Source organism: Phasianus colchicus, chromosome 19, assembly GCF_987193195.1.
Source record: "Phasianus colchicus chromosome 19, bPhaCol1.hap1.1, whole genome shotgun sequence".
Taxonomy (NCBI): Eukaryota; Metazoa; Chordata; class Aves; order Galliformes; family Phasianidae; genus Phasianus; species Phasianus colchicus.
The window spans coordinates 8,284,676-8,311,139 of NC_143454.1; the positions used below are offsets into that span (position 1 = coordinate 8,284,676).

At 46.8% G+C, this 26,464-nt stretch overlaps 2 protein-coding genes across 4 annotated transcripts in view; both read left to right on the forward strand.

Annotated features, from left to right (window-relative positions):
* The first annotated feature begins 111 nt into the window (after positions 1 to 111).
* AIF1L (allograft inflammatory factor 1 like) lies at positions 112 to 12,176 on the forward strand. The gene is made up of 5 exons (XM_031601740.2): positions 112 to 366; positions 4,252 to 4,318; positions 7,501 to 7,542; positions 8,657 to 8,819; positions 10,175 to 12,176. The coding sequence occupies exons 1-5, from the start codon at positions 289 to 291 to the stop codon at positions 10,260 to 10,262; spliced, it is 438 nt and encodes a 145-aa protein (XP_031457600.1). The 5' UTR covers positions 112 to 288; the 3' UTR covers positions 10,263 to 12,176.
* Positions 12,177 to 12,275: 99 nt separating this feature from the next.
* NUP214 (nucleoporin 214) overlaps positions 12,276 to 26,464 on the forward strand; it is a 40,298-nt gene continuing 26,109 nt past the window's right edge. For 2 of the 3 annotated variants that reach the window (XM_090121375.1, XM_031601734.2), the window contains exons 1-17: positions 12,276 to 12,905; positions 14,361 to 14,556; positions 15,138 to 15,289; positions 15,769 to 15,973; positions 16,520 to 16,590; positions 16,925 to 16,988; positions 17,700 to 17,803; positions 17,995 to 18,101; positions 18,499 to 18,565; positions 19,194 to 19,317; positions 20,685 to 20,846; positions 21,925 to 22,372; positions 23,733 to 23,908; positions 24,523 to 24,614; positions 25,185 to 25,274; positions 25,626 to 25,775; positions 25,997 to 26,155. In XM_090121375.1, the coding sequence (XP_089977501.1) occupies positions 12,864 to 12,905; positions 14,361 to 14,556; positions 15,138 to 15,289; positions 15,769 to 15,973; positions 16,520 to 16,590; positions 16,925 to 16,988; positions 17,700 to 17,803; positions 17,995 to 18,101; positions 18,499 to 18,565; positions 19,194 to 19,317; positions 20,685 to 20,846; positions 21,925 to 22,372; positions 23,733 to 23,908; positions 24,523 to 24,614; positions 25,185 to 25,274; positions 25,626 to 25,775; positions 25,997 to 26,155 (2,409 nt within the window). In that variant the 5' untranslated portion in view covers positions 12,276 to 12,863. The remainder of the gene's footprint in view (positions 12,906 to 14,360; positions 14,557 to 15,137; positions 15,290 to 15,768; positions 15,974 to 16,519; positions 16,591 to 16,924; positions 16,989 to 17,699; positions 17,804 to 17,994; positions 18,102 to 18,498; positions 18,566 to 19,193; positions 19,318 to 20,684; positions 20,847 to 21,924; positions 22,373 to 23,732; positions 23,909 to 24,522; positions 24,615 to 25,184; positions 25,275 to 25,625; positions 25,776 to 25,996; positions 26,156 to 26,464) is intronic. The other variant, XM_090121376.1, reaches the window with a different exon arrangement.

Below are 26,464 nucleotides of genomic sequence, written 5' to 3' on the forward strand. Positions count from 1 at the left end.
CGTCCCCTTCTCATCCCCATCCCGTTTTTTTCCCGTCTTCTTCCCGACCGTCCTCGATCACGTCCCGCCCGTCGGGGAATACCGCGAGCAGGCTGGGTGCCGCTCTGCCGTTTTCTCACTTTTTCTTTCTTGAAATCTGAACTTCCCTGCGGATTTCCATCCCGAGGACACCGGGCTCGCGTTCCCCGTGGAGCAGGGAAGGGGTTAACAGCGGGGGCGGGGGCCCTACGGCCCGGCCCGGCCCGCCCCTACTTAAGGCGGCGGCGGGAGACGGGGCGGCTCTGGGCGATGGCGGCTCCGCGACGGCCGAGCGGAGGGGGACTGCGGCGTGCCCCGCAGGACGGGCGGCTGGAGGAGATCAATAAGGTGCGGGCGGGGGGCTGCGGGCTGCGGGAGGATCGGGAGGAGCCGCCCCCAGCTGCCCCCGATTTGCGGCAGGTGTCCTCCCGGAGGAAATGGACGGAGCGGGGTGGGAGCGCTGCGTGCGGTGGTTCTCCGTCCCCTCTGTCTATGGGGTTGCCCTCCGAGACGGCTGCTCTTCCCCCATCCCATGGGTGCTCTGTGCTGCGTGCTGTGAAGTTCTCTTTGGGAAAGCAGCCCAGCAGCCATGGGAGCTGTTGTTCCTCATTCTCCCCTCCCTGTGTAAGGTGCTTTTAGTTCCTCTGTTGGCTTTTCTGAAGAGCTGCTCCAAGGTTCTTAACTCTTTAATCACAGCAAGGTGAAGTTGCTGGATGACCCGCAGGCCTTGGGCAGGGAGAACGCAGCTTCTGGATCAAGGGCAAAGTGTGCTGAGCTTTGTGCCCTGGGCAGTGGGCTCTGGTGGAGTCCCCTCCTTGAGTTGGGGGTTTGCCACACCTCTGCCTTGACATGAGTTATGGTGTCCCTTCTGCTGAGAGCCATTCTGAGGGTGAAAAGGAGGTTTTAACCTTGAAACAAGATCACTTAGGGTCACTTTTGGGTCACTTTTAAGTGAGGTTGATGATGCCTTGCTGATGCAGGCAGTGCCCTCTTTGTGTTAGAGGTGGGGAAATCAGAGCTGCACCAGCTGGGAGCCTGGAGGAGCCAGTGGGTTTGCTTTGCTTTGCCCTTGTATTAACTGGCAAGGAGAAGTGCTAGTGCGTTCCTCCCGGCAGGGCTGAGAGCTGAGGTGGAGGTTATGTAGGTCACTGGGGAGGGAATTAGGTGATTACAACCCAGGAGGTGCTGCAGGGTAATAGGAGCACTTGGCTAAAATAGAGCCTTTGTAACAGACTGCTTGAAATGGATGAGGTGCCCCAGCACAGGGGCAGGTGGTCTTCAAGCATTCCCATAGGGGATGCTGTCCACTTGGATTGGAAGGAAGGCTGCTGCAGCCATTACTGCAGTTCTGCTGCTCCAGGGCTGTCCTGCAGCCTGGTTTGGGGTGGGTGTGGGACCCTCCTGCAGGCAGTAGTTGTGGGGATGAGCTGCAATGCTGTGCACGCTGCAGAATAATACCCAGTGCTGTGCCCTGGAAGCTCCTCTTCCTCTCATGCAGGGCATAAGCTTCTAGTTCTCTCAAAGCAGCCGTTGCTTCTGGCAGGCTGTTCCTCTTGGCGAGGTCTGGATGACAAAAAATGAAACAAGCTTCGTAACTTCCCTGCTCTTGGAGATGGGAGCTACTTGTTTGTGTCCTTGCTGTGCTGTGGTTGTCTTGGTGCTGGGAGAGGGGATTGGAGCAACTAGAGCTGCAGAGCAGCTACCCTCAGACCCCAAGCAGTCACTGCAGTGAACCCCACGGTGATGCACTGTGCTCTGCATGCTGGTGGGGGGGGCTGTTGTGAGCAGCCATGCAGGGGAGCAGCTCCTGCATGGAACACCCAGCTGCAGAGCTGGCTGACTGTGGCTGTAGTCAAGGAAGGGGCTTCCAAAGCCCCGTCCCAGGGCTGCAGACCAGGAGAGTTACTCCTCATAAAAATGATTTCCACATTCCTATCAGGCATAATCTCGTTGTCTCATCCCAACAAACAGCTCCCACCCAGCCCTGTTTTCCTGGCTGATTTCAACCCCAGAGTTTTCACTCGGTTAAGGGTCTGGAGGCAGGCAATGTCTGGAGTGCACACGTGCTGCTGAAAGCCAGCTGAGCCCAGCATTGGACTCTTCCTTCCAGCCTCAAGAGCTCCTCTGGGATCCCCCTCCTGGCTGTTCCCATCTTCCTGGGAATGGCGATCACATTGTTCTGCCTTGTGCATCAAGGTGGCAAGCCTAATCCAGCACAGATTAGTTTCAACCTGGTTTCACCTCCTAATGCACTGGGCTGCAGGGAGCTCAGCCTGGTGGGGAGCAGGTGCCTCCTGCTCCATGTCCAGGACGAGCATGAGCATCCCTCAGCCCCTTTCCAACTTCTGCAGGCAGGGAAACAGCCACAGGAGAGCCTGGCTTGCTGACTGGAGCCTTTCTGGGGAGTGAGGAAGGATCTGGCATTGCAGATTGTTTTGCAAGTAGCTGAGATTTATGTGGCTGGATTTCCTTGCCTGGATATGTCTCTTTCTCCATGAAAGAGCAGGAGCTGGGGGGTGGCTGGGCTTATTTTTAAGCAGTTCTTATTAATAGAACAAGCCCCCTAAAATGGGCATATTAGCAAAGGAACTTCAGCCACTTGGGCTGTGACTGAGCCCTGGGGACCAAATTCCCATGCACTATTGTGAGTTCTGGCCTTATCACTGTGGTGGGGCAGCTTGCATACAATATGCTGGCTGGAATGCCTTTGAACTATACTGCTCCCTTTGAGCTGAACAGCTGAAGTTCCCCTGTGAGTGAAATGAATGGAGTCTGGGTGCCAGGTGTGCCTGGTGTCCCCCATCCTGCCACGTGCCTGAGGTCTCACAGCAGGTACAACTTCCCACAGCCACCCCATTGGGATGCAGCTGTCCTGCCTTCCCCTACTCTCCTCTCCTATCCCCTATCCTGCCCATGTGTGCAGCTCCTATGGGGCAGGAGGGAGCTGTGACCTGGTGATGCTCTGGCTCCATTTCGGTTCTCAGGGAGGTTTGGCAATCCCCTCTTATAAAGGCTGTTCAGTGGTAACACGACTCTGCTCTCTGGTGACTTCATTGGGCTGAACTCAGGTCTCAAAGCCCAATTGTCCCTTTGTGCTGGGCAGGCACATGATATCCCTGGGTAGAAAAAGCTGAAATCAGTAAAAGCAGGTTGGCTGAAGAGAATGAAAGAAGGAACTGGGAACACTGCTATTCCTCAGAGCTTTCAGCTTGAGCTGATGCCCATGGTGTGGAAGAGAGCCTGTGTCTCATGGGTTTACTTACCAGGGTCCCTGGTGTCACTTTGGGACTCTGCAAGGTAGCAGACACATCTGTCTGGGTTCACAGTGATGGTGTGATGCTGTGCCAGTACTACCAGTGCTGGCTGCTACCTGTTGTCTCATAGGGACCACCCCATCCAGCCTCTGTGAGCATGGGTAACTGGTGAGTAACGTGCACAGAGCAGGGAACAGCCTCAGCTCTCTCCACTTGAGCCTCTGGAGGAGTTCTGTGCTGGACGAGCAGTGCACGAGCTGTGCAGATGTTAATGACTTCTGCTCTGAAGAATGCAGTGTTGTTTCTGAACACAGATCGAGTCATTAAGTTGCTGGAGCGGGGCGGTGTGGGAGGGCGGGAGCAGGACCATGATGCTGATGGGGCACAGTGGTGGGGCTGGCAGGGCTCTGTGCTCTCAGGCACCTGGAGCTTTTGGAGGTTGGGTTGGGATGAGCAACCAGAGCTGACCTGGGATTTCTCATCCACGCTGAGCAGTGTAACAAGGGAGAAATGAGTAGACAGATAAATGGAGCCCTGTTCCTACCCTCTCAATTCCTGCCCTGTTTGGTGTGTGGTGGTCTGCAGGCTTTGCACGTTCTATCTGTTAGCCCCCAGTGTTGACCCAGGAGTTTAAAATCTGAGATGAGTGCTTTTAGCCAGGAACAGGAGTCCTGGTTCAGAATAAGATCCCAATCCTTGTGCTGTGCATGCTTTGAGCAGAGATGCTGGGAGCTGAAACTTTGGATGAACATGAAGCAGTATGAGGGGTGTCGTGCAGGTGGGAAGTCAGAGGCACTGGAGGCAGTTAATGGCAAGGTACAGAGAGGTCAGACTCATTTTTTTTAACCCTTCTGGCACAGTTGCTCAGATGTGGCTGTCTGGGAGCTGTGTAGGTCTGCTGGGCAGCACTGTGTGCATGCGTGCCCTCCAGGCTATTTTCCTTTCACTAACCTTAGGGATACTCTCTTAACCGTTTCAGGAATTTCTCTGTGACCCAAAGTTCAGTGATGAGGAAGATCTGGAAGAGAAGCTGGCAGTGTTCAAAGGTGAGAACTGGTTTTCTTTTCTCCCATTTGCTCTGAACAGATCCTTTTCTTCAGCGCTTCTCTCTCACCAGCCTGAGATTTTCTGCTGAATAACAGAAGGGACTGAGCTGAGATGGAAACCTCCCCCGTATCACTGGGATGCAGAGAAGCTTCCTGGAGGTGCTGTTCCCACCAGAGTCCTTGTGCTTCCCCCACTTGCTCTCTCAGGGCAGTGCCATGTTACTATGCAGACATCCTGCCTGCGGGCGGCTGCTGCTGCACAACCTGCGGCGTGGGAGAGCCCCCAGAGGAAAGCTGCTGTCTCAATATTGAGTCAAGCTGGCTGCTGTCACAGACGAGGCAGTAGCTGGTGGGAGGACTTCTTCCCTGCATCCTGAATGAGCGTTTTTCTCCCTTAAAGTTTCTTCAATCTCTGCTCTAGTTCTTTCCGAGGCATCAGTGCTGGAGCCAGCAGCACTAATCCAGTCCTGCCCAAAGCGTGTCCAGCTCCGCTTTCAGCAAGTGTGGGGCTTAGGTTTGGATATCTGCTGGGCTGGGGGCTGGAAGAACAGCTCAAACACCTGGTTCTGCAGGGTGTCCTCTGAGTTTGTACCCCAGAGTACTTCAAGGACAAAATCTGGCTGTTCTGCGTGCAGCCAGTTTATTCTCAAGCAGTGGCTGAAAGCAGTCATTTCCCCCGCAGCCTCTGAGAAAACATGCTTTCTGTGTCAGTGCCCTCCAGGTTTGTCCTCAGCCTGGTTCCAGCCAAACCAAGCCTGACCTTGCTTCCATTTCAGGCATTGTCTGCTATTTCCTTGTGAATTTTGGCTAGAAATTGTAGCATGGAGAAAGCTGGCTGGAGTTTTGTCTTGCCCTGCTGGAGCCTCCTGTGCTCTCCATCCTTTCTGTTGCCCTCTGGCTTTGGCTCTTTGCTGTGAGATGGCTTCAGACCACATCCACCTGCTGCACTGTGGGCTCCTCCATGGACTGCACACAGAGATCTGCTGTGTGGGCTGCAGGGGGACTGTCTGCTCCATCGTGGGCTCTCTCAGCTGCTGTTGCACAGCTTTTTTCCCTTTCTTAAATATACTCAGAGTGCAACCAGCAGTACTTGGTGACTCAGCTCTGGCCCAGCAGTGTGTCCCTTACGGAGCTGGCTCTGATCTGACAAAACCTTCAGGAGGATTTGGCCCCTCTGCTACCAAAGCCTTACCATGTAAACCCAACCGAGGCTGCAGCCCTACTGTATTTTTCCTTCACAACTGGGACTCTTCAGGCATTGCAGCCATAGGTCATGAGCACAGAATTCCCTATAACAGGAGCCCTTGGCATCTCTTCCTGCTGCCTTCTCAGGAGTTTGCTTCTGTGGCTGTCCTGCTCTGCAACACTGCCTCCATCTCCAACAACAATGGCTCACTGTGTGAGGGGGGAGCATTTCTCTGCCAGTTCTTCTGCTCCCCTCCCCAGCAGGAGACCTGGGAGCCCCTCTGCACTCTGTAAATGCATTTGCACTTGGTGTTTGTGTAAATAAGGAGGAAGGACTGCAGGACAGCTTTGCCCCACCAAATCCCTGCAGCTGGGATGGGAGGGAAAAACAAATGTGTGAGCTGAGGCTTAACACATGGTGATGTAAAGCTCCTCTGTTCTCCATGCCTTTGGCTCAGCGTCAGCTGAGGAGAAAGGAAAACATGTGCTGGGCACAGAGATGGCAGAGCAGGGGTTGTGTCCCCAAGCACTGACCCTGCCTGTGGGTGACACTTCATTTGCACAAGGCCATTGCTGTGTGGGGGGGACATCAAGCATTGCTTTGGCCCCTGAATGTGTGTGATGGCCCAGTTTCATCTAAGAATGAGCTGCTTAGTGCTCTAAGAGAGGCATTTGTTTGTGTCTGAAGCATACACTGCTTTGCTTAGTTCCTGTATTCCTATAGATCCATTTTGCTGAGCTCGTGACGGCAGTCCACCATGTGGAACTATGCCAAGCAGCTCCTCTGCTTCCTGCCTGGGGCTGCACACCAGCCTGGTTCACCCAGCACAAGTCCTGGGGCAAGTCTCCAATGTGTGAAATATCCCTGCTTCCCTTCGGCTCCCTAAATTAGCCTGCCACTACTCAGTTCACGCTCATCTGCTTGCTGGTGTCCCTGGAACTGCGGCAAAGGGATTCTTCCCTTTGGGGAGTGGAGCAGCCTGGGAGCTTTCAACTAATTTGAGTCCTTAGAGGCTCTTCTGGGGGCTGAGTGCTAACCGCAGGGCAAGTGGAGAGCTCTCCAGCTGTGCGTGGATGGATGATGGCAGCAGGCATCTTGCTCTTTTATTTAGCGGAATTGAGGTGATGGAGGCAAGGAGCCCTGCAGCGCAAGGAGCTGTAAGGTCTGAAAGATGGACAAATCCTTGCCTGAAAAGCTTACAGTCTAAATGGGAAACAGCTAGGAAGGGAGAGGTTGGGTAAGAAATATAGGTGTGCCTCTGCAAAGATCAGAAGCAGCAGGGGACTGAAATCCTCCTTTCCTGGCTTAGCTCAGTGCTATTTCATGACATGCCAGCTTGCTTTCTGCAGAGCTGTGCAGGCTGCTGTCTGCAGGCTGCATTTTTCTGAGGACGCTGAAGCTGCCTGGTGTGGGGAAGTTTGACACCAGGCTGGGAGGGCAAGCAGCAGTTCCAGTGTCTCTGCTCCTAGGCACGATTTTGGCTTTGCCCTCTTCATGTGGTCCTTGAGCATCTCTGCTGGCTGGTGCTGCTCTGGAGTGCAGCATGGTGTTGGGAGGGCCGTGCAGTTCGTCCCTTGCTATTGCAGGAAACGACGTCACTTAATCCCCTCCTAATCCGATCAAGATTGGTCTTGGGAGTGCTCAGGGTTTTGCTTTTCTTGCTACTCCTTCTGGGAGCTTTGTTTTTTCTGGCTGGAAGCCGTTTAAGGCTACCCATGGCTAGCTGATACCTTGTTCTCGTGCCAGTGTTTTCTTCTAGCTCAAACAAAAGTGGCCATAATTAAAGAACACTTAACTCTTGAGCCCTGGACTTGAGATAAGGGTGCTAAAACCAGGTCTTGAGATCATCTCCCTTTCTGACCTGCATCAGTCTATGCCCAAACCTCCTGTTTTACTGCTCTAAGCAGGCAGTGCTCCAAAGCCCTGCTGTCCCCTGCTTTGGGTCTCCCTGCCAGAGCAGCTCTGACCCATTAACTTGCTTTTGTGTCTCTTCCAGAGAAGTACATGGAGTTTGACCTGAACAACCAAGGCGAGATTGGTGAGTGACACAAGGACGTTGTTACTGGGCTGGAAAAGCAGCAGCCTGTTGAGAGGGTGTCTGCTGCTGACTGCTGCTCCCCTGTGCAATTGGGATTCTGGGAAGAAAAATCATGGGCTGCTCTTGGGACGAGCCTTGCTCAGCTCCTGGACCCCAGCTGGAGGCTTCCTGGCTCTGCAGCCCCTGCTCTTGGCTCTCTCAATCTCTTGCCTGCTTTGTGATCTCAGTTTTCTCAGTGTTGATCTCCTGCTTTGCTTATGTCTCTGCTCTGAATGATTTATTCTCTTTCTCCACTCAGGCCTTTTTGTTTTCAACCCTCAGCATCTCCTGAGCAGGGAAGCTGCAGGGCTTGGGCTCTCCTGGGCTTTGGCTGGCTGGAGGAGGAAGCTGTGTCAAACCACGAGCACTTGTGGCGTGGAGAAGCACTTGTTTGCTGGGGTGGAGGTGGAGGGAAGAAGAGGAAGTGGCTGTGTGGCTGGGCAAAGAGGGCCCTGCCTTCGGGCTGGAAAGCAGAAGTATAGTAAAGATGCAGGTTTTTCCATGCCTGGAGCAGGCACCTGAGGGCAAGTGCTTGCATTTAGCCTTTGCAGGAGGCTCCTGCCTGGCTCCCCTCCTCCATCAGCCCTTGAAATCAGCCCAGGGATTTGGAGGAGCTTGGCCCTGCTGTGCTGCCCTGGTGGGAAGGGGCTGCGGGACTCTGGCCTGGTGAGAGTAATGGAAGGAAATGACCTGCAGTGCTGGGCAGGAGTGCTTGTTCCCAGAGCCTCTTTGTCTCCAGCTTTAACCTCAGTGTTGCTTTCTTCCCTCTGCATCCTTGTGATTCTTGGCACTGCTTTCTGAGCTCAATAGCGGTGTCCCTACGTGCCTCTTGAGCACTGTTCTTTTGCAACAGTATGTTTTTCTTTTATTCTCGAGCTGCATGAATAGGAAGTGCTGTTCCTTGCTGCCCATGCAGCAGTGGGGCTGCACTGAGGGCTTCTCTCTGCTTTCAGCTGACAGCTTCATGCCATCAGCCCTAGTGAAGAGGTGAGCTGCGAGCTCCAGCCTGTGCCTCCAGATTGGTCTGGGTGCAGTGTAGTTATCCTTCAATAGTGCTGATGCCTCACTCTTGCAGATTTGATGTCTGTCAAAAGGATGATGGAGAAGATGGGTGTTCCGAAGACCCATCTAGAGCTGAAGAAGATGATCTCTGAGGTGACCGGAGGGGTTAGCGAGACCATCTCCTACCAGGACTTCGTTAATGTGATGCTTGGCAAACGGTCTGCTGTACTTAAACTGTGAGTGCCATCCAGGAAGGGATGGGGGGAGGTGCTGGGGGAGCTGGGAAGAGGAATTTCTCCAGCCTGGCAGAGCTGGAGCTGTGCCTGTTGGGTGGATGCGGTGAGAGAGGAGGACCCTTGTGCAAGAGGAGGGAGGATGTGAGCAGTAAATGAGGGTCTTGTAACCCACAGAATGCTCCCTCCCTGCCTGATTTTTTTGAAACTTGAGCTTAGGTGGAGAGAAGACACCAGCTTGGGACGGCTGGCTTGTGCTGGGGGAGGTTTGCTGTGCTACCAGCTGCCAGCACTCGCCTCCCACGGCCTCCTCTGCCCTCTCAACAGGGCTCTCAAAGTCCTGCTGTAACAAATGGCTTCCCACTGCTTACTTGGCTCCCTCTGGTATCAGGGTGGGTTCTGTTGGCTCCGTCTCCACCCCATTGAAGCCTGTCTTTTCCTTTCTCAGCCACAGAGGCTGATCCTCCTTTTGTCTGCCCACCATGAATAGGAGCCACTCCTCTCCATGCCCCCTGCCCCTTTCTGAAAAGAGCTTTAAAAAGGCAGCCAGCTTTCTGGGCAGGTTGGGAGGAAGGATGTCTCTGAGCTGCTACATTCTTTTTGCAATCTCTTCTCTCCCCCTCAGTGCATGTCAGGATGCTCCTTTTCCAAGCACACGCTCTTCTGTCAACTCTGTTCCTCTTCATTGAAACAGGCTGAGCCTGCAGCCGGCCCCATATCGTCTATTCTTCCAACTGCAGCAGCTTTCACAGATGGGTCCCTTCTTTTGCTAACAAACAGATGCCCCATTGTGTGTTGAGCAGTGTTTAGAGCAGGAGCAGAAATGTAAAACTCGTCCCAAGTGCAGTGCACTCCTTTGATCCAGCCTGGCAGCTGGCATTCCCAGCGTAGCTGCAGTCCTTAGGGAGGAAGACAGCGCTGGTTGTTGCAAAATGCTTGGGATTCTTCTAGCTACTGCATTGCTCCTTGTATCTGTCCTCTTCCTGGTTGTAATTGCTGTTTGGCTTGACTTTTGAACGTTCTACTGGATGGTTATGCACAAGGTGGGCCAGGGATGGTGCTTAGGAGCACTTAGCATGCAGCGTGCACCCAGGGGATGTTGGAAGTGGCTGTCTAAATAAAACATGCTAATCCTCTGGGCTCTGGGAGGAAAACCAGCAGAGGCTTTGGGAACTCGCTCCCTGAAGCTGCTGGAAAAGCAAAGCTGCCGGCTCAGCTGGCAGCACTGCCCTCTGTTGGCTTCTGTCCTCTGTAATTATCAGATGGCCATTGCATAGAAGGTGAGATAATCCCACTCTCAATGATGAGTAGAGATGCACCTGCTTTTTTTAATATGTATTATCTATTGTGTTTTGCAGGGTCATGATGTTTGAAGGAAAAGCCAATGAAAGCAACCCAAAACCTTCCGGTCCACCTCCGGAGAGAGATATAGCCAGCCTCCCTTGAAGAGGACAGGCTGGAAAATTGGCACTGTTTGCTTTGCTGGTCTGTAACAGAGGTTACCTGTGCTTTGTTACTCTTTACTGTGAACAGTCCTAGTTTTCAACTAACCTGCCTTAGAGGAACATCAAGGGAAGCTGGTAACCCCAGCTCGCATCTTTCTGCAGCATCCCTTAGCTAACTTGACTTTCTAGACAGAAGCTGTAGCACCAAGTATAATGTGAGACCAAAAAAAAAGTCCTGTGATCTTATCTCTTTCCCCTGCCCTTCTTGCATTTCTCAGCTAAGAAGGAGCTTTCCACCCAGCTGATGGATTCAGAGCTGTGCTTGTCACAACAGGTTCCTGAAGAGACTTGCTATCAGATAGCAGCTTCACGGGTGCAAATAAGTGCCTTCTGTTCTGTCCTATGCTTCCTGACTGGAGTCTAGATCCTAGTCCTGGATCTGTGTTCTCATCAGCCCCAGGAGCAAGTTCTACACAATCAGCATGGGATGTCCCTGATGTGCCTGGGTTCTCTACTTCTGGAAGACCTCTGTCAGCTGCTGAGGCTGGGATGTTGTAAGGGAACACTTCTCATTGAATTTAGCAGCTAAAGGTTATTCATTGGGCTTCACCTTGAACCAAGTGTTTATCACAGGTGTTCACGTTTTCAGAAGTCACTGCCTGAAGTCCCCACCTCCCTGAAAGGCAGTAGGGCCACGGTGCCCTTCTGTTCTCAAGCCAATTTTCTGAGCCCTTCCTCTGTAGTTTGCCTTAGGACAGGATCAGAGCTAACCTGTCAGCAGGAACGTGCTCTGTGAGTAACCATGCAGACAGTGTCCTGCTAGCTCCTACTGGAAATGAGATTAGAACTTGTGTCCATTGTATTAACGGCTGGCTACAAGGCAAAGACAAGAACCCTCCATGGGATGCTGTGAACAAAATGCAGACAAACTCAGGGGTGCCTCTGCAGCCCTGATGCGTAAATCCAACTGAGCCACGACTACAGGAATAAGTTCTGCAAAGTCTGTTTCATCTGAGGAAAAGCCACTGGCCCATTGCTGTTTTTAGCTTTAGGTCCTTACCCCTGCCCCTTCCTGGTTTGGGTTTGTTCTGAGACTTGTTGATGAGACTTGTTGATCAGCCATAGCAAAAGAGGCAAGCAGAAAGTCACAGAGTTGATCTGCAAAGGGCCAAGCTGCAGTTCTGTCCTGGGAAGGGAGAAGTCCGACACCAGCAAGTGGGGATCATTAAAGCTACTTTGTGATCCTCTTTCTGATAAAACTACTTGGATCAGACCAGGAGCATAACTGCTGAACAAGTTGTCTGTCTGCCCAAGCATAGAAACAAGCCTGCTGTTACGCTTTTGCAGCCCCTCAGGAAGGCTTTGGGGGAAATTAGAAGGAGGGTAGGTGCCCAAACTGTGAGCCCTGTGAGCTTTTCCAAACCAGCTGTGGATGAGGATCTTTCTTCATGCATCTGCTCTCTCTGACTTTGCAGATCTCTCTGCATGTGTTTCAGCTTGTCCTGTGGGACTACCAGCCACGCTTCCCTGATGTATAAACCCCAAAGCTTACAAACTAATGATGGCTGTAAGTGTGGGCTAAGTGCGGGGACTGCACTGCCCACACTCTGGTTACTGCAGTGAATCTTGCTCTTCGCACAACTTCTGGAATCCAGATGTTTGCTCTTTGCCCTTTCCCCGTTTTTCTTAAATGTTCTTGGCAGCTTTGAACTTTTTAAAAATCGGTTTAATAGTTTTTAAAGGAAAACACAGATGATTAACTTGACTAGGCTTATTGTTCCTGCCAAAGGCTGCACTTTTAAAGAAAAACCAGTCTCACTGCTGTCTGCGTGAAAACCAAAACTGTAATGGAGAGAAAAATTGTAAGAGCAGCACCAGTCTACTTTAAAGACTGAAAATAAATCTCCTGAAGCCACACCGTGTCAGTGTGTTTAGTTCAGTTTCTCTGAAGTTGGGTCCAAATGATTGGTTGCAGATTAGCTGAGCTGTTTTCCACGCTGGTTAATACAAACCCCTCCAGCAGATCCTGGAGATAGGTTTGGACTGATTTTTATCACTAAGAACTGACCCAGTGCCTTTGAGTTCATGTTACGAAATACAGAGGGCACCTCCTGAAAGCCAGCCTGACCTCCTATAAAGAAAACAGGTGGCAGTGCTTGTTCCAATGAGTGTTTATGGAGAGCAGACACGTGCAGCCCTTTCCTCGTGGGATTACTTTTTCATCCTCTCTGCTCTTGAAGCAATTGCCTGAGGTTATCTGGTGTGAGTTATCAAAATGGAGACGGGTTCTTCCTGGGGCAGCGATGTCAACCGGCGCCGTGCTGTAGGAGAAGCAGCCGAGGCACTCCCCAGCTGCGTGACGCAAGGAATAAAGGCTTTATTTAACAGTGAGGGCGGGCTCAGCACTAAGACCCGCACAGCCTGTGCCGTGGGAGGACTGCCGGCACTTCCGGCCACCAGCGACCATAGAGAGGCGGTGTCTAGAGCGGCCGCGACGGAAGCGGAAGTGAGCGCGGCGTCGCGCGGGTCTCCTCGGTGGTGCGCGGAATTCCGCGTTTGTGCGCTGTTGTGAGGGCGGGTCCGTGGCTGCGGCACCGCCACCATGGGGGAGGATGGGGACTTGGTCCCCGAGAGGGAGATGAAGGTGAGTTCGGCTCTGAGGGGGTGGCAGGCCGGCGGGCTCGGGCTCCGGCCGTGAGGAGGATGACAGAGCGCTGTGGGGCTGTGAGGGCCCTTAGGGGAGCGCCGTTCTGGCCGTTTGGTGTGGGCTGTGAGGGTGGTAGGCTGGGGGGGGTTGGTCACTGGGGCCTAACAGGCTGGGGAGGGGGGTGTATGTGTGTGTGGTTCGTGGCGTTGGGGGGGTTGTTGGGGAACCTCTGCACGGCTTGGGGTGCGTTTGAGAGCTTCTCGGACAAGGCTGTGGAGTGGAGGAGGGATGGATCGGCTCGGGGCGCAGTGGAGAGGTGTCCTGGTAAAGTTGGGGTGTGTGGGGAGGCTTTAGGCTCTGTTTGTTTTCTTGAAACACTGGGAGAGCTGGAGGGAGGGGTGGAAGGAGCTCACCTGGGCAGAGGAGTGATGCATTTTGGAGCCCTCCTGGCTGTGAGCCTTGTTTTGGGGACCACGTGCTTGAGAGAACAGGAGACTTGAGCAGGTGTGGTTGTTTGCTGTCAATTGGAGTCTTTTTGCATGCTGCCAGCTTGGCCCACCTGTGTTTTCCGGAGCATTGCTGTGAGGCTGTGTGAGCAGAACAGGACTGTCAGCATGTGTTCCTCCAGCCCTCTGAATCTCGGTGCAGCTGCTTTCTGCTCAGACACTTTCAAAACCAAAGATTTGGGTTGTTCATTTTGCAGAAGATTCTGAGTTCCTGCAGCTTCCTGAGATTGCAGAAATGCAATTTTTTCTGTGCTTTGGCAAAATGAAATAAGAATCAGGTGCTTGGTTTGAGGTAGTGATGTTAAACACAATGCTGTGTTCAGTGGTTGGAGAAGAGATGCTCATTCCTGATGTGAGCACAGTTTTGCATAGTAATAGTGCAGCTACTGTTTCTTAATTCGTGTTTTTGCATTTGTATTTCTCACCTTGCTCTTCTTTTTCTCCTTTTACATCAGGACAGCATAAGTTTTGAGATAAGTGAGTGCACAAAATAAGTCTGTACTGAGTAACTGCTGGTGGTGGGTGGAAGGAAGAACTGTATCTGTTCTGTGTATGATAAACTACAGTAACTAGCAAAGATAAGCTAACTAGTTGTGTGCTTTGTAGCTTTTAGGCAACAAGTTTTTTGTTTCTTTCTTTCTTCTCCCTGTATCCACTGGCTAGTTTCAGGTATGTTTCTGAGAGGAGTTAAATGTCTGAGACAGATTCAGCTCCTACAAGTTTTATGAAAGCAGGCTGCTGTATAGAAGAGAGCTTCAACCATTGCTTCCAATAACAGCAAAACTGATCTCAGTCTTCTGTAGGCAAAACAGAAAATGTGATAGGATGTCCAGCATGGGTATGGGTGTTCTGCAGCTCTCATGGAGAGACTTTTCAGCTGAAACTGAAGCAAACCATTTATGTTCACCAGCATACATAAAGCAACTTTTGGACTCTGTTCCAACAGGATTTTCAGTTCAGAGCTCTGAAGAAGGTCCGCATCTTTGATCCTCCTGATGATCTTCCCAAAGAGCGGTGCAGTCTCCTTGTAGTGTCTAACAAATACGGCCTGGTCTTTGCTGGTGGAGGAACCAGCCTGCAGATCTTTCACACTAGAGATCTTCTCATGCAAAATCAGCTTGGAGAAGATCCCAATAGCATTGGTAAGACACTTTTATATGTTGTGGTCTTCGCTGTTGTGGTCTGCTGTTAGTAACTAGTCTCTAACCACAAAACTACGTGTATATCAGAGATGTTTGTGACAGGAGAGAGGGATGGGATTCTAATCCCAAATAAGCTTGGACTTGGACTATCCTACAAGGGAGGAAGTGATGGCTGTTCTGCCACCTCACTACCAAAGTGCATTTAATGGCATGAAAACTTGGTGGCAATAAAAACTGCTTGGTTTTCATTCTCATGTTGTCATTGGTAACTGTACTACTTGAAGTATCCCTCTGTATGTACCATGAGTAAAACCTGGAAAGTGTCCACTTTTTTTCCTCCAGATTACTGAGGAATGAAAGTGTCATTTTCTTTTATAAGAAATTTGAGACTTTTAAGACTATTGCTAGAGATGAAGGGCTTTCTTTCACTCAGTGAATTTTTCTGCATCAATTCTGACAGCTGTTTATAATACTGAATGTTTAATGACTTTTGTATAAACTTCTAACTTCATTGTTTTAAAAATTTTTGCTGTTTAAATCCATACACTTCATCCTCTCCTCCTCATCTTTTGTGTTTTAAGTGGAAAATGTCCAGAGTACCTCAGTTCCCGTGAAGTTTCCAGTGCAGCACTTGGCTCTCAGCTGTGATAATCTCACCTTGTCTGTCTGTATGATGTCCAGTGACATTGGTTCCTTCATTGGCTTTTTTGATGTCCGCACATTCTTTAATCAGGTAAACTGTACGCAGAGTGTTTTGTTTTACTTCCCCCTAACTATATCAGGGGGATTGTCATGCCTTGAGTGGTGCTTTCTGCCCCTGTGGGAGGTATCTTGTAAAGAAGTTTTTTATTAAACTCAAAATCTGCTTCTTAGCATCATAGAATGGTTTGGGTTAGAAGGGATGTTAAAAATCATCTAGTTCCAACCTTACACTAGACCAGGTTCCTCAGGGCCCCATCCAGCTTGGCCTTGAACACTTCAAGGTGCATCCAACACTTCTCTTGTCAACCTGTTCCAATGCCTTACCAACCTCTAGGTAAATAATTTCTTCCTAATATCTGATCTAAATCTACCCTCCTTAGTTTAAAGCCCCACTTATTTCTGTCAGTTGCTAATTTATAGGTTGGCCAAAACTGTTTTGGATTATGACTTTATGAGAAATGTTTTTTCAGCTCAGCTTGGACTGTTTCAAACATTTTTCTTTCCTAAAAGGCAAAACAGCAGAAGCGTATGTTTGCTTATCACAAGCTGGGCAAGGAGTCAGGAAGTGCAGCAATGGTCAATGACCTGAAGTGGAACCCTGCTAGTCCCACCATGGTGGCTGTTTGTCTGTCCGATGGCAGCATCTCTGTCCTGCAGGTCACAGACTCTGTGAAAGTGTATGCCACATTGCCTCCCTCGGTAGCTGTTACATCTGGTGAGTTTGAGCCTTGGGTAAGGTAATGTTGGATAATTAAGAATAAAAGGAGAAGCACAAGTGTAAGAAGACAAGCTTTCTGTCTCAGGAAGAAATTTCTTAAAAAATTTAAATAGATCATGAACAGAAGGATTTAAACTCCCTAAGGCTATGAAAAAAACCTGCTAATATAATCACACTGATAATTACCACTGGCTGTATTCCTCTGCACAAATTTAGCACAACTGGTGCATCTTTGTGACAGTTCTAATATAATTCTTAGGCCTCTCTCTGTACCTTCAACTTGTCCCCATATATTTGTGTCAACTGAAGCATATGTTTGAAATGTAACTGGATATATTCCACTATAGAGCAATATTAAGCTGTATAGAGGCACATGGGAATGAAGTTTAAACTTGTTTGCAGCTTACTTAGTGTGAGGATTAAGAATTTCATCTCTTCTTTCAGTTTGTAATTTAAGTGCGGCTTAAATTTATCAGTCCTGCTTTATGGCACCTTGTAACTCTACATTTCCTTAATGCTGATGAAGTTCTCTTTTTTGTTTAGTGTGTTGGAGCCCAAAGGGAAAACAACTGGCTGTAGGGAGGCAAAATGGCACAGTGGTACAGTATCTGCCTGTAAGTGTTGTTGCCATTAAGACACCTGCTTGCTAGTTTGCAATATGCTTTAATTTTTTTTTTGCATCTCAGTTTACAGAATTTGAGTTGGGTGGAGTGTGGTGTAAGCCATGCCCAAGCACTTCAGTAATATTACAGTGTCTTAGACCAGCGCTGGGTTTAGTTTAAGGTGTGCACCTGCCACTTAAATGTAGTGACTTCATCATGGCACGTGATGAGTATTAACAAGAGAGCGAGTCACTACAAAACAATTCTTTGGAGTTTCTCCAAAACTTACAGTTTAGTTGGTTTGGGGGCTTTTTTTCTTAGTACTTAAGAGTATTTTTATTTGCAGAATCTGCAAGAGAAGAAAGTAATCCCTTATCCTCCCTTTTATCAGGCAGACAATCCTGTTAAAGGTAAATCTTTTTGTTTATTTTTAACTTGCTTCCTCCTTTAAAATATTTTTGCTCATTCATCCACTGTTATTGTTAGTTACATCCTGTATCCTGGTTACGTAATAACAGTATCATTTTTTTAATCATTTGGGAGAAGAATTACATGTTTTATCCCTGGGTTGTGTAGAAAAACTAACTGTAGGCCAGAGTCTTTATCTGTTTCTAAAATGTTGTAAATACATATTTTAAATATTAGTTTTGTGCTCATTGATGTGATAATACCATGATAGCAATCTCCCTTTAACACAGAAATTTCTGGATATTAATCCACTCTAGTTCTTGGTGTGGGCTTCATCTATTCATTATGACTCTGTTAGTGCTTTGACATTTTATTGTTTAGAAAGCAGAAACCCTCCATTTGGCTGTGGTCAAACTGTCATCCATTTTTAGAAACACTTGGTGCTGTTTGGCCAGTATTGTCATCAGACAAATCAAACACATGCTTTGGGTTTGTATTTGGAATTTCTGGGAATGAATAGTTTTCCTCCTAGTATGACTGATGCTATGCAGACAGATCATTACAATTCTTCATCTGTGTAGTTTAGAAGTTAGTGATTCCTTATCTGCTAGCAGTATCATATTACTTTTGTGTTCTGTGCACAGTTAAAATTGCTCTACAAGGAAGTATTTTGAAGTGTATTGGACTGAGGTATTTGTTTCCTTCTCTTTTAGTTTTGGATGTGCTGTGGATTGGCACGTATGTCTTTGCTATTGTATATGCAGCTGCTGATGGAACACTGGAAACGCCTCCAGAAGTGGTTGTAGCAATATTGCCTGTGAGTTACCAACAAGTCACAGCTACAGAGAAGTTTCTTGCTTGTTCTTTATCAGTTTATGACAATGGCAGCCTGCTTTTCTTGTGTATATCTGCATCATTTGGAATTTGAGTTTACTGTACCTTGATGAAGTCATATTTATGTTATTAAATTCTGCATTGGGCAATAAATTATTAATGTTGGTCTTACAGAAAAAGGAAGAGAAGCGACCAGAGAAGTTTGTGAACTTCATGGAGCCTTGTTATGGAAGCTGTGCTGAAAGGCAACATCATTACTACCTCAACTATGTTGAGGAATGGTGGGTTGTGAGAATCGTGACAAAGCTTTTCCCTTGTGCATGTCTGAGTAGTCTGTGCTTCTTGTAGTATTTCTCCCTTCTGTAAACTACGTAAGATCTGAATATGAGCCAAATGAAATTGCCACTGTGAAAATGCTTTATGAAAGTATGGCTAATTTCTCCTTTGTTTTCATGACAATGTACACACTGGTGACTAATTTTAAGGGAAAAAAAAATGTAAACATTCTACAGAGATGGAGCCAATTGTGTTTCCTTCATCGTGGGAGGAATAGTCTGCTTCATACTGTTGTAACTTGTTTGTTAATTATGTATTTGGATAGATGATAATGATTTGCAGGGCTAGACACCTTGCATGCATTGCCACACATGTCATAATCTACTGGTATCCATCTTACAGGGATCTAATTCTGGCAGCTTCGGCTGCTTCCACAGAAGTCAGCATTCTTGCCAGGCAGGGAGATCAGGTAAGGCTTTTCTTCCTGCATTTATGTATTTGTACCTCCTTTTTCTTGAAAAATCTAAGCAAGTAAAACTTTTGTAAGACCTGCAGCATAACAGCATAGTATGCTTTTAAAAAGCAAACCAAAAAGAAAACACCAAAACCAACAAACAAAATCCAAAGCATTCAGGTTGTGCAAAAGATTAAGGTAAATGTAAACCTTAGAAGAACAAGAGATCTGAATGACACAAAGCATAAACAGAAAGACTGTATGTTGTGAACTAAGTACCACAAGTCTGTTTTTCATGATTTACTTAGTAGTCTAAAAACGTGGTCAAATTCACTGTAATAAAAAGTGACTCATACAAGGTCATCAATTGAAGTAGAACATGAAGTGTATCTGTCTTGAGTCTGAGTTCAAATCTGACATGGGTGCTGTGGAAGAAATGACAGCCAATTCTGTGAAGGACTCTGGTACTTCTGTTGTTTATTTATCTGACAAGTTCAGGTAGATGCTCTTCAGACTTCTTGCAGTCTCATCTTTCAGTTGTACTAGACTAATGTATTGAAGAAGGCTGAACACAGGAAAACAGTAGTCAGAATAATAATTTGGGTCTTGGTTTGTTGGGTTTGGGTTTTTTTTTTTTTTGCAGAACTGGGAATCGTGGATTTTGGAGGACTCCAGCAGAGCAGAACTTCCTGTGACAGATAAAAGCGATGATACTTTGCCTGTTGGTGTTGCTGTAGACTACACCAATAACATGCCTATCCCAATCAGTAAGTCTTGTTAGTCTTCTAAAATAGCCCAATAGTAGCAATATATGAGATATTCTTGAGAAACAGTCCAGTGCTTTAGGGACCTGGCAGATTATTCTGAAAGAGGGACTGACACATTATCAGTCCTACATTTTTATAGGAAGCCACAGCACACGCACAACTACATCTCTGTAAGGATTCAAATATTAGATACAGTTCTTCCTGAAAGCTTGCAGCAGATTGGGATACTGCAGTAGCAGCCATGGAAGGGAAAGCATCTCATTTAGGTTTGCATTTCACAGAACTGGGGTAATAATGAACTTAAAAGAGTCATATTCTATTAGAAATTTCACACTGCCTATGTGGTTTTCGTGATGCTTGTAGCTTCTGTCATTTTGCAGAACTTTTTATTAAGTATGTTTGCAGTGGTATAAAGGGGAAATAAAGGATTGGTTACAAAGCCAGAAAAACCAAGGATCGTTGAGGTGAATGTGTAGGTTTTAATTCTGCATTAAAGCACAGGGCCTGTACTAACTGAACCCTGCTGTGCTTTGCATCTACCCGGTTACATTTCTGGTGTACCTCCTGTGCTGCCTGAAGGCTCTTCAAAGCACATTGTCAGAGGCTGAAGTGGAAGATACATCTGAGCTATTGTGCTGTACCTCAGTGAATTCTGAAAGCTCTCTCTTGCAACCGAGAGACATTAAAATATAGATGCCTTCAGGCAGAGTGGAAGGTAGTGTAGTTGTGTTCCTGAAGAGCACAGGAGGGTGCCGATTAACTGGGAACTGCAGCAGCCTTTACCTGAATGACAACCTACAGTAGGGAATTGAGGTCAAACTTTAATGCAAAATCGAATTTGAAGCATTTTCTCTGTTAACCTATACATTTATTGGCTTAAGGAATCTGTCCGAGCAGCCTCGTTAAACCCAGATTGTGCTGCCTCGGAGTTCTTATAAAGGTTTTTGGAGAAGCTTTTTGATAACTCTTTGTTCTCACTGAGTGTAGTCAGTTCATTTTTGACCACACGTTATTTGACTTTACAGTTTCGCAACAAGTTTGGATCAAAAAGGAAGTATAATTGTCCTGGCACACACTTCCATGTGGAGTTTTCCCTTCCCCAACCAGAGCCAGTATTAGAGGCATGCGGCCCTTCACTACACCAACCAATAAAAAAAGTGCTAATATTAAAATGAATTTCTTTTCATTCTATATTTGCTCTTTTTTATAGTAAGTAGAGTTTAATCTTTATAGAAAATGCTTTAGGGCCTTTAACTGTGCTGAGAATACTTGAACTGAAGCAGACTCTAGCTCAAGATGGTGCCAGTGAGACTAGGAACAGGAGTAGAAAGCTTGGTTGCTGGGCTTATGTATGTGGTCTCTGGCAGGTGATGAGAAGACCCTTCCTCCAGCACCAGTTCTCATCTTGCTCTCTACGGATGGTGTGCTCTGCCCATTTTACATGATCAATCAAAATCCAGGGGTCAGATCGCTTCTTGTGACCCCAGAGCCATTGCCAACAGCAGGGGAGAGAGCACCAAAATCACCAGGTGAGTACTGCAGTGGGTTAAGGAAAGACTTGCATTTGTGGATCTTTGTTGTCTTCATCTGTGAGTTTGTTACTCAGCTAGATATGCAGTCACAGGAAACTTTGTTTGTTTTTATTTATAACGATAGTGGGAACAGTTCTTGGGCGTTTTGTGCTCACCAGTCAGTTCTCCATTTCTTGTACATCCAGATGAAATAATACAGTCCTTTTCATCCAAGGGGTCTCAGGCTTTACAGACAGTGCATTTAAACCTCTATGCAATCAACCTTTGGGGAATAGGGCCAGAGCAATTCTAGGAGGCCTTTTGCCCACTGGAACTGCAGCAGTGATTGCAGGCTCCGCCCTGGGGACAAGGATCAAACGCTGTGCAGACCTAGAGCAGGGTTGATATGCTTCCCAGAGGTGATGGTTTTCCTCTCTGTATTCTTATTATGGCCTCCCATAGCAAAACTAGCATGTTTGACTGCAGACAGAGCTTACTTAAGCTATAGCTTTCTTCAGCACTGTGAAAACAATGTCAGGAGATGAAAAGCAGTAGTTTTATCTGACTGTATATTGGGTACCATATACAATATGAAGTTGACAGTTTCTTATTCTCGGGTAGACAGGTTAGTTGGTTGTTCTGCTCCTCTGCATGCGTGCAGTAATAATTGCAAACCCACCATTTTCTTTCCTAAATCTGCATTTGCTTCTTGTTCTCCAAACATAATGCATCTGTTTGGCAACCTGCCTCTCTGCAGTGCTGGCTCACTTGTGTGCTGACAGCCTTTTTTATGTGAGATGGCAGGAATCTCATCAAAAGCAGTGGAGAAATGTGAAACCTTTTCACTGGGAATTCCAGGCAATATTAACCTGGTTAGATGCAAGTAAACTGCAGTATTGATCACAGCTTGGACTTTGTGCACTCATTTGCTGGAGGTGAGGACTGGAAGCCCTCTTCCCTCCTCACTTTTCTTCACTGTACTATCTGCCTAGTGAATGAGGTTGTACCTAACTGTCCCATTAAATAGTATTTGCCTTGCAGTACTTTCTGCCATTAGTGCAACCAAATGAGACTCTACCTATTTATGTTTCTGCAGGAAGCACTGTCTCAGTTCCGACCACTCCACCAGCTTCTTTAAAGCCTGATGCAGTACCAGCTGTTACTCCTGCCCAAAGTCAGCCTCCTGCAGGAGATGGAGCAGCTGCTTTTTCGTTTATACCTTCAACTGCAAAGGTGCCTGGCTCTGCAGGCAGTGAATTTCCGCCTTACTCCTTTGCCACTGATACCTCCAAGCAAGTCCTGGCTCCAAGTCTGACAGGAACAGCAACGTTCTCTTTCTCCTCTGCTTCTCCTAAGGCATCCATAACACCTGCTCCTTCTGTGGGCACCACTACAACCACAGCCACCTCCTTCTCCTTTGGATCCATGAACTTGAAACCATCTGCAGAAAGTTCACCTGGGCTGCCACACTCCACAGCTCCTGCTGCACAGAAGTCATCTTTTGCCCCTTCGGCTTCTTCAGTTAAAGTGAATCTCAATGAGAAGTAAGTATAAAGATGCTGTAGTGCAGTGGCTGGATAGCTGTAAAATCAGTCCAGGTGTGGACAGTGTGTGGTGGTTCTGAACATCACACAATGGTTTTTGGCTTTTTGCCCTGACAGCTGTTCTCCATACTCCCAAAAAAGCTCTGAAGAAACTCCTCTTTATCTAAGGCATATCTGTCTTGGCCGTGAAAAGCCTCAGTGCTTCTCATGCTGGAGATGACGTTCATGGGCAGATTATTAGTTGGGGAAGAAACCAGATTCCTAATTTCTCATCTCTTTAGTTTGTAGGCATGACATGAAACAATTCCAGGTTGTGGTTTGGGATAAGTCGTAGTTAAAGACTCTTGGGAAACACTGGGACTTGAAAACTTTTGTAGCTGTTTTAGCGTAGCGGTGGTAGCACAAGTTTCTTTCACTGTTTGTGAAGGTTCCTTATCTCCACCTGAAGAGTAATTTGCAGAGCTGGAGGAAGCTGTATCCATGATAAATTTGGTGATAAATTTCTTTTGCACTGTGTTGGATGGAGGAGATGCCATCCAACATGGTTCTTAACTGGATGCTTGCTCAGTGGGCATAGGGCCTGAAATCTTCAAAGCTTGTTCATGCTGAGCCAGTCATGGCAGCTGAAGGAGAGCTGATACTGTTTATAAACTGGGCAAAATAAGTTTGAATGATGCATGTTCTTGGATTTCATGTACTCTTTCTTCCCTCCAACTCCTGAGACTTGCTCCCATTTTCGGAAAGAGAGATTTGAAACAGAACTGTGTTAATCAGAGTTGCTATCCATGGAGAGCAATTTCTGTGTAAATGTTTTTTAAGAATTTTCTGATCATTCAAATGATTATTTTTTAATTAGAATAATCTTTGCTACACCAAGATCTGATGGCAGCTCTTAGGGCTTTTTAAATTTCATGTTTTGTGTATAAAGCAAATGATACGCTTGTGAATTGGCTGAATATTCAACTTTGCTGCCTTGAGGGCCCAAGTTTGAAGATGAATGGAAGTTTTTATTTTCTTGCAGTTTTTCTCTGAGCTTTGTTGTAAGGCTGGCACTGAAGGGAGACTCAGATTTGCTATAGTTGGTGCTTTTGTGCAAAATGAAGAGGTACATTTTGAAACAGGGTAGGACTGTTGTTTGGTTTTTCCTCTCTGGGGGTCTGTGATTCCAGATAGTCCAAAATATCCCTGATGGTACCTTTCCAGCATTTCCAAAAGCTACACTTGAAATTTTGGGTCTGGAGCTTAAGTCATTGCTGATTCCAGAGGTTGTTCATTTGTTAGAGCTTAATGGTTTCTTTTAGATGGAGTGAAGCAGCTTGGACCAGTTCAGAGCTGAAAATTGCTCTGCTTTCTTCTGCAGGTTCAGTGCTGTAGACGCCTCATCTCCGACTACCAGCAGTGGTCCTACCAGTTCTACAATGTTTTCTTTCTCAACCACTTCAAAAACTGTTTCTGGAGGTCCTCTGAGTCAGCCCATGACTCTCTCAACCTCTCCTACCACACCACTGAAGACTTCAACCCCTGCACCTGCTGCAAGTAGGTTGCACCACTGATGCGTAACTGTTGCTTTGACTAATGCAGTAGTTGTTCTGATCTGCACACTGTAATGCTGTCATGGACTTAATACTGAAAGTGTGAAGTTCTTCCATTTGTGTAGTTTGTTCCCCACAGAAATAACTCTCTGTATTGAAATAATATGTTCAGTTTTTTTTTAAGCTTATCCAGAAGTTCTGATGCTTTCAGTGCTCTATGATACTGCTATGATTACAAAGTATTTCTGGGCAGTCATGCAAATCTTTACTCTGTCTTGCGAATGGAGTGTCCAGAGTTCAAGATGTTTAGAAGTGAGTTTAAATTAGATGATGTTCATTTGTTAACAGAATAATATTCCTCCTCTGAAACGACTGTGTGACTGGGGGTCTTGGGATCCTTCAGGGATGGTAAAGCCAGATAATGGAGAGTAAGTCTGTTGCCATTAATAGAGAAATTGAAGGCAGTAAAACTGCACTTAAAGATGTTTTTTTTCAGAGGTGCCCATAACACCATTGCTGTTGGATTTGACATTGGTGATTGTAGTTGTCTAATCACAACCTGTTTTCTCATGCTCAGTATAATTTATTAATTACTGTTCCTCTATTTTTAAATTCCAGTGGTGCGTCCTGCTCAAAACATGCCTGCAGCTTCTTTACTGCAGAAGACAGCCAAAATCACCCCTTCTGCAGCAAAACCAGGCTCTACTCCGGTAATGAGAACTTGAGTGGGTTCTTAGTGAATACTTTCTAGCCCTTGAATTGCTTTGAGTTCCTTAGATGAATTGAATAACTGGCTCGCTTTAGACATGACATAAATAAAAATTGCAAGTCAGTGGGACCACAGTTGTGTTCCTTGCATGACTTTTGAAAAACAAAACTTCACAGTATATTGCCATGATCAGAGTTGTAGAAATGAATTCTTACTGTTGTTATGGAAATGAGCAATTAACAGCTCTCCCAGCTAATCAGCTGCCAAGAGTTGCTTCGATGATATCTTGAGACACCAATTCTAGATAACAAAATCAAAATGTAATACAGAGCAGCACATAAAGATTTCCTTTGCTTTCACAAAGCTTTAGCCACGTGTCTACAGTACTACTTTGAACATGCATATGCCTTTGTATTAGAATGGAACAAATGTTTATGATTATGGCAACTGTCTTCCTGGTGACCAGTGTCTGCAGTTCTAACAGCAGACTTCTTAATATTCAAAGCTCTCTTGTGCTAGTACTGCATACTTAATATTGTGTGTGGGGTTGTTTGTTTGTTTATTCCTGCAGGGCAAATCAGCACTCTCCAGCACTGCTTTAGACAAACCTGCCCACCAGTGGAAGGATTCAGACCCTGTCATCGCAGGAATCAGAGAGGAGGTGAAGTTGTTGTGTTTTTTTTTTTTTTTCAAGCAATTTTCTTTATTTTAGAAGCTGAAGGCATTTATTTTCCATTTGCAAGCATTTTGATGATGTCTTTCAGTAGTTCAGGAACCAGAATGGAAGATTTTTGAGAAGGTGATAATGCTATTTGTATGTCCTGTTCAATCATCTTTAATTTCAATCTCTTTGCTGGAATAGTTGGGTATTCTTTCCTATTGCTTTGCAAGAAGAATTTCTTGGTTTGATTGTAAAGTGACATGTGTTGGTGGTTTTGTAGAAACATCTGTGACTTTTGTTCCAGACTGTACTATAGGTTAGTGGTTATAAATTTACTTCTTTACTTTGCAGATTGCACATTTTCAAAAGGAAATGGAGGAGCTGAAGGCCAGGACTTCCAAAGCCTGTTTCCAAGTGGGTACTCCAGAGGAAATGAAAATGTTGCGAACTGAGTCAGATGATCTCCACACCTTCCTCTTGGAAATTAAAGAAACAACCGAGGTGAGAAGTGTGTCTGAGAATCTTCAAGCTGTTTAACTCCTCAGTAATGACTGTTGTCACCTGATGCTTCCACTTAACCTGCAGGGTTGAACAAATGTGGATTGAACCTCTTAAGTATGCAGCGTTTGCATTTGCTCTTCTGCATTTGCAGAAGCCTTTGTGTTAGAGATGGCAGTGAAAAAATATTGCTTTGACCCTTATCCCATCTGTTCTATTTGCAGTCACTGCATGGAGATATTAGTACTCTGAAAACAACCTTGCTGGAAGGATTTGCAGGGGTAGAAGAGGCTAGAGAGCAGAATGAGCGGAATTGTAGCTTGGGGTATTTGCACTTACTTTATAAGAAACCTTTGGATCCCAAAAGTGAAGCTCAACTTCAGGTATGAAGCATGGGTAACCAGCTTAAAATCTAGAGCTTTAAATATGGTAAGTGGGACTTATGCGTGCAGGGTTGCCAGTGGTGTAGTTCTGCCCTCAGTATTTGCTGTTTCCACATAATATAGTGTAAGTGTGATTAGTTTTGTTTCCCCAAGTTTGCACTGCATGCAGTTAGCAGTGATGAGTCAAAATTTCTGCACTCTTTGTTACAGCTCTGGTGATGAGAATGCTATTTAACCCTAAGAAAAATAGGGTGAATGTGCCCTACAAATATATGTTTTTGTGCACTGATTAATTCCCCTCAAGAGGTT